Below are 12,220 nucleotides of genomic sequence, written 5' to 3' on the forward strand. Positions count from 1 at the left end.
GCCTAAGCAGTGACAACTGTCAGCAAGCCCAAACAGATCTTGCAAGCAGAATGCATCCAAAGCCATAGCCAGCAGCCTGATCTAATGACAGTTTCCTCTACTTCATTGAGAAGTAACCTTAAAACTGTGCAGTGCCTCAGGTCCCAAGCTGCACCTGAACTATACACAAGTCAGACTAGAGTCTTTCTGTATAGAACTGCACCTTATTAAAAGAGAAAAAATTAGATCTCTCATTTCATCACTAATCTTGCCTTAGACAGTCTGCTCACAAACCAAGAGAAAAATAGAAAAATAATTGAAGAAGTATGTGCTTCCCAAAGATCTGTTCTGTTTCTTCTACATTTGCTTACCTCAGCTCCCAAAAACAAACAGCTGGGTGACAAAGGGAAAGGAGGAAAGATGGAGAAGTGTTCCTAAATGAGTTTGCACAGAGTCGCTTGAAAAATAAATAAAATAAACCCTAACATATTCTCAGAGATGGCATAGTCAATCCTCCACAGCACTACTAGAGGGGAAAACAAAGAAAAAAAGTGCACTTCCCCAGCCTCTAGGTTTATCCTAGCAAAGGTGCCACTTTGTCAGGAAGACAAGTCACCTCGAGGAGCTAGTAAACCCTAGCAAGTTCGCTGAGAAGCTCCAGTCTATTGTCTGCCTAACACAGAGGAATTACAAGTTTTTGTTGGCTGCGATCAAAGAAATGAGGAGATGAGTCTGGTATCAAAAGCCTGGAGTATGAGACTAAGACTCCAGTTTTTATTTACTCAGTTTTTAATAAATCTCCTGCCATGCTCTCATGCGTGGCTACACAACTTTACTTCCAGTGGTTGACTGTTAACTACAAAATTTATATCTTGGGAACGCTTCAACAAATCAAGACAAAAGTAACACTTTCATGTTCATATTTCTGAAGGAAATTAACAAAAAAGCTGAAAATAATAAAACAGTTTTAAACCTTCGGTATATTTAAGAAAAATGTATCTTATGTTGTGCCATTTGACGGAGTTAAAAAGCAACATAAACTCATTCTGAACATGCACCCTTTGTTTCTCATTACTGGAACATGCTGCAGAAGAAATTCATTTCAAAAGCTTATACAATGATTTTTTGCCTGCACTGTCAGCCAAAAACTAAAATTACAACAGAAGGAACTGGCACTGTAGGCTCCAGAGAAGTTTTAGTTTCGTATAACCCATGTGTAATTCAGAACATAACCAGCCCTCTTAGAAGGCAATAAGTAGTTTATCACATGCTAACCAGAAGGCTCTCATGAGAAAATGTGAGGAGTTCTCTAACAGGGTAGAAATTTTTACCATTCCCTCTCACTACAAGTCAGGCCTCACTGCATGCTACCTTTCTTTACCTTTACTAGAAACACGTTATCACCTGGATCCCATTAGCTGACACGACCCTTTAGCACGAAGTGGTACAGCTATACACTGCTGTCAAACTCTATTCCAATTCCATATGTTCTAGGTACTGTACTGAAAAAAGCTTTACAATGGTTAGTATCATTTGTTCTAGAAAGTTTAATAAGCTAACGAAAGCTACCAAAAGCTACCAAATTTAGCAAGTTTCATTCCAAGTACCCCAAAGCACGTGCATGCACGCAACTATTCTGAATTCCAGACTGATACTGAAGTTACCTTGTGGTAAGAAACATCAGTAGTTAAGATTCTCAGGTACAGACCATTAAATGGTGTACTGATCAAAGGGGGAAATGGGAAAGTTGACTTTAAGGGATAGGAGGCTGACAGAATTGAGCAAACCCTGAATGCAAAATTCAGTACATCCCATGGCCTCATACTACAGCACTTGCCGCTGCTGGATGCTACAGATGGGGATTAGAGCTATAGCAAGTAAGGAGAGGAAGGAATTACAACCTACTCCAGAAAAGCAGTTACTTTTCCAGGTTATGACCGATAACCAAGTCTTCAAGTTAACACATCATACAAGACTTGTCTTCACATAACTAAAATATCAAAGTGTTAAGATGCTGCCTTAAGCTCAGACTTACTGTCAGATAAAACAGCTTGAATCTGCTTATCTAAATTGAATTAGCCACATTTAACAGAGCCCATGCACAGTCCCACAGATAAATGTCAACCACTTGTATCTTTTTCAGTGAAGAGAATCCTGTCCCCCAGCCCCTTTCAGAGGGCTCGTTTGGAACCCCAAGTAAGACCATAAATGCAAGTCCTGATGCCAGGGAAAAAAAACTAACAAAAAACACCTTTTACCTCTCAAATGAGTACAAAGTTCACTAAAAATGTTTTTTTTTTTAATTATTAAATATATCCTAGTTGTAGAAAGAACACCTCAAATAATAATCTGTGTATATATTTAGAATGCAGAGTTAAAAAAAAAAAAAAAAAAAATCATGATTTCTCCTTTAATAACCAGAATGCTGGGTTCTCCGAGATGAAGGCTCATTCTCAGCTTCTGATTTCTTCAGATGTCAAGTGGCACTGCTCAAATGAAACTCTGATCATCTCATCCCACAGCATGTAGTTCGTATTTTCTCAAAAAAGGAAAATAACTTCTGTTTATACATGAATTGCAAAAAAAAGAGTTTTAGAGAATATAAAAAACAAACCTCTTTGAATGCTATACAGTAATACTTAGTGAGCAGAGCATAAATTTCAATTTATGCTCCTAAGGCAAGTCCTTTCCAGCAATGACTGAAGATGTAGTCACTCCAAATCCTACCTCAAGCAGGCTACATCTCCCCTAGTATCCTTATATTTTAAGGCTCAGGCCCACTATGTTTACAAATGCTGCCTGAAGTCAGCGTATGTGAAAGATATATTGATCTGCAGGAATATGATATGTAGATCAAAATTCTGCAAAAACATCGTTATCAAAAAGCAAAATATCGAGATGTCACTCCTCGGCTGTGGCTTAGGTGGGTCTGGAAATCACCAGGCATAGATGCAGAGAGGTATATTTAAGTGAGGGAGAGAAGTATTGTGCTTCTGTAACCATGACCTTTGCTAGCAGATTTTGCTATCAGTGAATAAGTGAGATTTGTCCTGCCTTTTTAGGGTAGGGTGGCAATCGAAGTCCACGTAACAGTAGGTCATAAGAGCCTCATGTTATAGAAGAGAGGAAGGAAAAAAAGCACAGCACAGCAACAACAACAAATCAACCAAAAACACTATAGCAGATTTGCCTCAGGTTTTTTTTTTTGTTGTTTGTTTTTTAAAGAGTTCTATAAGAACAGTAATAAAGTTTTAAAGATGACAGCTAAGAACAATGAGCAGATACATTGAAACTGAGGAAAAAGGCAGAAGACTGGATAATTGACTTAAAAGCCACTAAGAAGCTTTAGTTTTTTCCTACTGTTGTCAAAGTCTCTTCAAGTTTTAAATTGCAAACAAATGTGTACAAAAGTACATTAATGCTTCAATTTATTTCTATTAATGCTACATTAAAGAAATCCAAAAGCATGTAAACCTGAATATACTAAGAAAAATGTAAGAAGGCACTGGGGTAAAAAGAATCTTGTCTTTAAGTTTGAGGCAGCCAGGGACAGGTGGGAAATGAGACCTGAATGAAACGCAATTATTTGCTGCTCACTAATTTAACATCAAGAATCTTGTGCTTTTCTTGTTAAATACCATACTGCTAACGTACTCTGCTGCTCTGAGAAGAGTGTGTATACAGACTCAGTTAATGCACTAGTCAAATGTTGTACAAGATAAAATTGGCTTAAGAGATCCAGAGGAGGAATTTATGAAAGAGTGGGCTCTCACTCGTTGTATGGGGAGGTCTAAAAATAAGACAAAGTGAAGGAAGCCTTCCCTGAACAAGTCATTTTAAGATGAGTTTCTAAGTAACTGAAGTATTGCATTATATAATGCTAAAAATCTAATAGTTTCATACAGTATAATGCCCTTCACAGAACACCAATACTGAATGGTTAGGACTCTAGATCTCTGTATTAATTTAGTTTTTAAAATACAGAAGCGTATTTTAGAAGTAATTCAAGAAGTAATCACTAACTAAAACTCAAGTTACCTCACGTTCCATCCACAGTAGTGCACCAAGTAAAGGACTTCTCCACCTTCGATGTCAGAATCTTTAATACTAGCTTCGTACATTTTTTGATTTTTCCCTCTTCCATACCGCACTTGGACTTTCATGCCTGGTGGATAGCATTCAAACTCTTCTTCGTCATTGTTATTGTGGTCTTCTTCCTCCTCCTCCTCCTCTTCTTCCTCCTCGGCTTCTTCTTCATCTTCATCTTCTTCCTTATTCGTGTCATCTCTTGAAAGGTTTAAAAAATTGTAGAGTTAATATGAGATACTTCATAAGCTTTTCAGTTCCAAACCACATATATTGATAAATATTGTGGATGCATTAGAGACTGGGAAACAGCAGGCTCCAAATATGTGAAACTGCACTACGTGAGAGCAATATCAGCAAAACAGGATACAGCAATATACACAAAATCCAGTGATTGTAAGATGTAAAAATGACTTTGCTTAAAGAAAAAAAAGTAATCCATCAGAATCTGTATGAGCAGAAGTTGTTCAAACTCATCTTTATATGACCCTTCACGCAATCCTTTTCAGTATCATTTTTTCCTGTTCAAACTCATCCTTCTCAATATAAAGAAAACTTCCTAAATTCTATTTTTCAATCTAAATGTTTTTACAAGCACTTCTTGAAACTTGCTTCCCCAAAAAAATCCTTGCTGTTTTAAAATCAATTCTATCTCAACACTTTGAGGTGAAAGCAACCAAAACCAGATTTTAGGCAAAAAAAAATTGAATAATAAAAAAAATACATGAGATTATTTAGCAAATCAAGAAACCTGCACTGATTTATGACCTAGCCAATTATGCCAGAAGTCTGCCAAATATAAATCAAACTTGCATTTAATTTTTATATAAATACACAAGCAGGTGTTCACTATTTTCAAAACTAAGCTAGTTTTAAATACACGTTTATAAATTTAGACCAATTTTCAGAAGCACTAAGAACCCACACTGACCCCCGTCAGCTATGGGCTGCTCCGTAGTTCTGAAAATTATCTCCAGCTAGATAAGAGGTAGACAAAAATCACATAATTTAATGTGGAAAGCATCTTTTTATCTTAAATAGCCTTCGAAAACATTCTTGGCCATCACACAATTCTAATCCCACTCTATGCGACACAAAACAGATCAGGGCTGCTTACTAAATTCGCAATAACCACCAACCACTAGTAATTAAAAACCTAGGACATGCAACAGGACATTTGGACATATTGCAAATGGAGTAAGAAGAACTAAGTGCTGCTCCAGGTCTGATTCACACTCTAATTTAAATTAACCTCACAAATACGGAAGTGTTTTTAATAATCCAAATTTCTCCATGAAATTTTTAGTAGAAAACACCCAAGAAAAAACAAGCTTTATCTCTGTGAAAGGATGAAATAGCATTTTAATTATTCAAATGCTTCTTATTAGAAGTAAAATTGCATTGTTATCTAATTAGCTGTCAAAAGAGAATTCAAGACAATAAGCTAAATTCAGCTCTAGCATAACCACAACAATTTAATGAAATTATGTCAAAAATGAATGTTATTATATACACATTTGTATGCACCATGAGACAAGTGCTGAAACTCCTGTTCTTGGTGCATTAACTACATTAAATAGTAGAAAAACACATCTATTAAGTTTTATGTTATGAGGACCAAACAGTATGATTCTGTAAGGTCAAAGTTTGTTAAATAGTTTCAGGGGGGGAACTCTGCTACTGAAGCTAGAACCACCAGAGTTAAAAACTGCAACGTAAATGGATGAGCTTCGAAAGCTTCTTTTGAAGTGACTTCCAAGAAGTCACTGAACAAACTCCTCAAAGGCTATAATGAAAAAGTTCTGAACACAATTCCACAACAGAAAGCATCACTCCGAAATTTTAATGCTCTTAAATAATACTCTCTGCTGCAATAAACTGAAGTTCCTAGCTAATTTCAGTTTAACAGTTATTGTCATTCGAAAGCTAAGAGCCATCACTGCTCTGAGAACAAGCTCATGGTTTCCTATTACTGAAAAGGATTTTCAGAAGTACAACAAAAGTTTTGCCATATATATTTTTCTCCCCCAAGGAGCAGTGGTACAATCCTTGAATGATGTCTGCAAAGAAAGGCATGCCTATGAGGGAGATTCAGGACTACCCAGAGACTGGCAATTATGGTGCCAGGGGCTCTTTAGGAAACTGAAGAAGTCTGGAGTCTCTCTCACCATAGACACCTCACGACTTGGTGTCTCAACAGATTATTTCTGTTTTATTTTACTTTTGTGAAGACTCATGACAATACCAGGACTTCTCTAGAAGTGTGAAACTCTCATTGTTAACTTGTATAACTTGGATGAGCCAGCAGATGTGGCAAGTAGGCTGTACACAGGTGGAGGGGAATGTCAGAGAAAGAAACAGAAGCAGAGATGGTTGCAACTTTTTTCTTTTAAAGCCCATTCTAAGGAGTGATTTGGTTAGCGATCATACACTGGAGATTCTAGGAAACCAAACAAAAGCAAAGAGCATTCATCATTTTGGAGCAGAAAAACCTGTGTAGAAAAACTCACATAGCTCCTGGAACAAAAAAAGCACATTCCAATGGTTGCAAGGAAGAAAAGATATCTTGTTTTACAAGGCCATAAAAAGCTCAAACCTGGCAGTGCAGATGAAGGAGAAGTCACGACTGCCATGGAACGGAGGATTGTAAGAGAAAATTGTGATTGTAGCCATCCAGCATGCACAGCAATAACCTCATCTGTCCGTTTATATACACATGAGAACATCACATTTCTTTCAATGCTGTTTAGTCAAAATTAAAAAAAAAAAAAGGCAAAAAGAAAGAAACAAGCCTCTTGGTAGCACACGATAATTGTCAACTTAAAATATGTTTAGAAACAAGATACCAAGCAGTATTTGTCACAAAGCTGCAACAATTTGAACGGCCCAAGCAGCAGCTGATGGATCAAGGCAGCAGCAGATGTGCATGCATCAGTACAGGAGACGCAGGAATACAGGTGTAACTGGGTTCCAGAAATCAGAAAGTACCAGAAAGCTTATCCGGAGGACAAAGAAGCATTTGCAATTCCAACTATGGACCAAAGCACACCTGCACCCCATCTCCCACCGAAGGGGAGCACAAGCCTTCGAGCAGCAGGCAGTACAGATTAGAACGCACCACTAAAGAATAATGAAGTAAAACGAAAGTCTTCATTTCATACAAATATCGCATATCATTAGATCCAAAGGATGTTCTGAAATGGTTAAAGGGCTCAAAGTAGTTCAAGCATTCAAAAACCCACATGCAGCAGGTACTCCTTGCTCAGTGGAAAGGTTTATCACCAACAAGCCCACAATATGAGGACGCACAGTGACACGCACACACACCAATAGCTGCAGCAGTCACACTGTCGCACCATGAAAGGAGCTGCTGTGCCAGGCAAACGTATTCCACCCCATGGTCACCCCCACACACAAAGCCCTGCGGCAGGGTGCTCCTGCTCCGGGACCCCAGACCTGCCAGCACCCCACATTTACTGGGAACCTGGCCCTACCCGCACACGCCTGCCCTGCCGCACTGCTCCCACAGCAGGTGAGACAGCAAAGGCAGCATTTTTTCAGGGGTTATGCTAAAACTTGAGGAAGCAACATTATTTCAATTATTGGTTCAATTAAGTCATTAAAGTTAATTGAACCACTAGCAGAAATAAACTCCAGTGTAATTGACGCTTCAGTTCAGCAATTAGCTTCTATTTTTGTGTTTGCTCCCTCCCCGCCTTCTTCTCATCCAAGAGGATTATTTAACCTCTACCTCACAAAACACAGAGCTGGAAGTGGCAGGTCTTCATCCTCTGACTTTCTTAATAACAGCCGGATTAGGATGCCCTGAAGTTTTAAGGCAGAGAAGCCATTAGGGCCTGTACTTATGCCATGACACCAGAGCCTTCTATTTAAGTCACAAAATTATCAAAACTAAAAAGAGACCACCAATAATTTTCTTCCCTGTGAAGCTGCAAAGAAAAAAAATTTAAAAAATAGGCTCCGAGGTCCAAAGGCTTCTTTCTGTACCCACTGAAAATGCAAATGTGTGGCTGTGGCCCATCACTGAGGGAAGGGGAAAGGCACTGACTTGGTCTGAATCACACAGCGGAGGAGTTCGGTGTGCTGCAGCCATGCACTGTGAAAAGTGTTTTCTTCTCCTGCTCTGGAGAGGACGAATGAAAGAACCTCAGTGTTACTGCTCCTAAGTGTTTCACCAACTTTCTAAGGAACTTGGAGTCGTTTGCTGAAAGGGTAATGGATGGCTCGATGTCTGGCTGAGGAACACAGCACTTTCCATTTTTATAGCTCTGGTTCACACACAGCTTGAGAGCAGCGACTGCTTGATGAACGGTTAAGGGCTCACCCACGCACATTTGTCTCAGTGACAGCTACCGTGGCTAATAACCTCTGCGGTGACCAGGAGCTGTGTAAGGCGGGATGACTGAACCGCTTCTTCCACATCCCAGAAGCCTCCCTCCCATCCGGGGCGAGGCACGCATAGGACTGGGATATTTCCACTGCCCCTGCCCGCACTCTTACTGTGCCACCAGCAGTTTATTGCGCTATGAGAAGCAGGCAACACATAGACGGATGCATCAGTGCATATTCTATAGTCAGAAGAAAATTAATTTCTCAAAACATGACTACACAAGAGCTTCTTTCTCAATAGAGTTGGCAGCCAGAACACACAAATATAACACGCATCGCAAGAGGAGCACAGAAATACGCTCCTATGAATGAAGCCACGCAAGTACACTTCTTGTAACTGCATCTCCGCGTACACACCAGCAGCCTGAGATTCAGACCAGATGTTCACACCAACTGTGCAAGGAACAGGATGCATTTTGCTCCCTTCTGCCAAGCTAAATAAATAATCGATTCCATACAAACCCAAAGCTATCGCAATATCTACTCCTCAGCACTAAGCCAGAAGAGAGATTCCTTCTGTACCAGATCTCCTCTCCAAGCCACTTGAGCCTTCCTGCTGACATTCCGGATTCCCCACCACACAGCTCTGATGCGCCATTTGAACAGATCAGGAGTTGGAGATGCTGCCTCCACTGACCTGCTGGATGTTAAACGGAGCTGCTGCCTGTTATGTAACCTTGTTGCAAATCGTGTTCAGAAAATCCTCATCAAGTGTATCCAGAAAATTTCCCTCACACACACAGAAATAAAAGCCCACCCAGCACAGGCACAGCAACCAATGCCTGTCCTAACAGCTCTCAGCTCCTGCTTTTATTATTCCCAGCTCCTCCCCACTGCTTATGGGGGGGGGGGGGGGGGAAGTGCTACTATTGCTACTACGTAATGTATAAGAGATCAAAGATCATGACTTCTTCCCTGTATTTGCATCAACGCTTTAACCTCATCCACAATTACTAGCCAAAGAGGCTCAGTTCTTGGCGCTTTCTCCTTTTGATGCTGTCACAACAGGATGGTCCCAATTCCCAGGAAACCACATAGACAATACCCAAACACAGCACTACGAGGCAATCAGAAGCGTTTAGGTTTCTAAATCCTGTTTTGGAGCACACTCACGCGTTCCTTGAACGCATCCAAAAAGCAGGCACTTTAAGGACCAAGACGACAAAAGCACCAGAACAGCCTTCTTGCAGCCTTTCCACACTGCAGGGATCACTTCAAAAATCTTGCTTGGTCACCTCAAAAAAAATCAAAGTACTACCCATGCACAAGTCTGATGTGACTTTTATTTTGTTTTGAAAACAATCATCCTCCTCCAGATTCTCAGCACTTAATCTTTCCCTTCACTATACCATTCCTGACAGTGGCCCATCTGTCCCAGATGCATAAGCCACTTACAAAAAAAACAACATACACACACACCACTCAGCATTCATCACCTGGGAAAAAAAAAGTTTCTTGCTAATACTTGTTAATTAGCAATTAACTTGCCCTTCAGTTCAAACTGCATCCACTGTGAAGTTTTCAAAGACTCTTACTTTTCATTTTATTAGCAAAAAAAATGTTTGTTGTTTTGTTTTTTAAACTCCACCAGGCTCCCAGCCTCAGTCCCTTGGGAACACACTCAACTGCCTACAAAGCTCACAGTGCAGAAAAGCACCTCTCTGTTTTGCATTTGTTGGCTTTGGCTCAAGTCTTGAATTAGTTACAGTAGTTAATGCTAGATGCTACAAAGAAATCTGCACCAAACATGGAACCTTGCATCGGAAGACCATTACATCCGAAACAAGTTTACAAGATCTAAATTTTTCTTATTTGTTAGCTAGGAAATAATGTGTATCAGGAGAAAAGATGGGCTTACCAAGCCATTTCTGTAAACATCTCTCTTGGACAGACCCACGAGAAGTAACACATTGCAAAAAAGAAATCACATCTCCTAAAGCCATCCAAAAGCAGCTGAGCACTAAGCTGGCCGTTTTGCACCAATTTTATGACTTCAAGTCTCAGAGAACAGCAGAGAGCCCGTGCAACTTCCACTGGCCACACAACAGCACGAAAAGCATATGCAAGAATACACAGAAGGAGGGGTAAGCTGCCTCTGACACTGTTGTCAGCGTGCACAGGTCTGCAAGTAGGTGAGACATGCACTCTGTGGAAGAGAGAAAGCAGCACGCTCGGTCCTTTCTCTTCATCATACTGCTAAGTGCATTGCAGCAGGGACTGCAGGATTAGTGTGGTAACAATGTACCATCTGAAGGGGCTCAGACACCTAGCACTGCAAGAAGACAGAGCCTCTTGGGGAAAACAACCGAAAAACCACCACAACTCCGGCTTCCAGGAGTGATTCCTGAGATCTTAAAGCTGGGAATTGGATCCAGTCCATCCAGCAAAAATTCTGCATGCAACTCGGCAGCTTTCCCAACCTCTTGCATCTATATGGAAAGAAGCTACGTGAAGATCTACCTATAGGATATCTATCATAGAGATATAAATTTAGTAACTCCACAAGTTTGCCTTATCAAATATTAGATTGCATGTCTCTGGCTATTTGGTTAGCACTATGAAAGACAGATGGTCTGTATTTTAAAAATCGATTTCAGAAATACACTGAGGAAGAAGTCAGTCCACAGTGATTATTTTTTGTGTATGCAGCTTTCCATCTGCAAAAAAAAAATGTATTTTAGTTTACCAAAGAACTCAAACCACAGCATTTTTCCCCTTTTATAGCTTTTACCGTTTCCATATTGGGGCGGGGGGGGGGGAGGAGGCGGCAATATCTGTCTAGCACAATCTCCCCAGCAGCACACCAGGTTCACAAAAACACTTCCGTGCTTATACTATTAAGACATTTTATTTTTTTAAGTATTTAAGACGTCAGCATCATTTCTTAAAAACATTTAAAGCTCATAGGATACACAAAGTCTTATCAGTCTCTAGGAAAAAACAACAAAAGAAATCAAGTTTATGGCACTACTAGTCTCAGCATTTGTAAGTTGTAGTACTGACTGCTATGAGTCTTTCATGTTAGTATATTTAAATTACTCCATGAAAATGTATCCTCAACAATGACCCTATCATCATCTACATCTATTTTTAGAGCTGTTTTCTACTCTATTTTAAGCAGCTCATTACAATCTTTCATGAATCACAATAGCAAAATACTAGTTCAAAGAGTTCATACTGAATGAGTACAGAGAAGCAGAGAGAAAAGAACTAACTGAATTACCATCAGATGAACTGTGGAAAATTAAGAGGAAATGCCTTTTTATAAAGGAAAAACTAAGAAAAGCCACAACATTTTTATTGTCATAAATAATCCAAATGGACATGAGTCAGAATAACAATAAAAAACACAATAAATGGTTATGAAAAGCAAATGCAGATTGCAATCATACTTATTTTTCTATAGCAGTGTGCTAAGTTTTAAGCCACTCTACTTTCCAAATATATCAACAAACACTGAATAACACCACAGATGTGTGTACACACACCATTTAGGAATCTTTAAAAACTGCTATTCTCTCAGCAGTGCAAAGATTTCCATCTATTTATTTTGAAAGTAACATGGTAAATTAGACTAAGAATCCTGAAAATTCAGCAAACCTGCTACAGTACTGCTTCTCTAGTTCATCTTAAAAATGACATGTGGAATTCCAACAACCACTCTTTCAGGAAAAAAAAAAAAAAAGACATTCATCTAGGATATAAATAAAATCACACACAGAAAAGGCTTTTCTACTGAGTTAAG

At 39.4% G+C, this 12,220-nt stretch overlaps 1 protein-coding gene across 2 annotated transcripts in view; it reads right to left on the reverse strand.

Annotated features, from left to right (window-relative positions):
- The window catches only part of ARID4B (AT-rich interaction domain 4B), an 87,079-nt gene that overhangs the window by 16,282 nt on the left and 58,577 nt on the right, over window positions 1-12,220 (reverse strand). For both annotated transcript variants that reach the window (XM_084514099.1, XM_084514098.1), the window contains exon 17: window positions 4,018-4,266. In XM_084514099.1, the coding sequence (XP_084370225.1) occupies window positions 4,018-4,266 (249 nt within the window). The remainder of the gene's footprint in view (window positions 1-4,017; window positions 4,267-12,220) is intronic.

This window comes from Aythya ferina (genome assembly GCF_964211825.1).
Source record: "Aythya ferina genome assembly, chromosome: 3".
NCBI classification, from domain to species: Eukaryota; Metazoa; Chordata; class Aves; order Anseriformes; family Anatidae; genus Aythya; species Aythya ferina.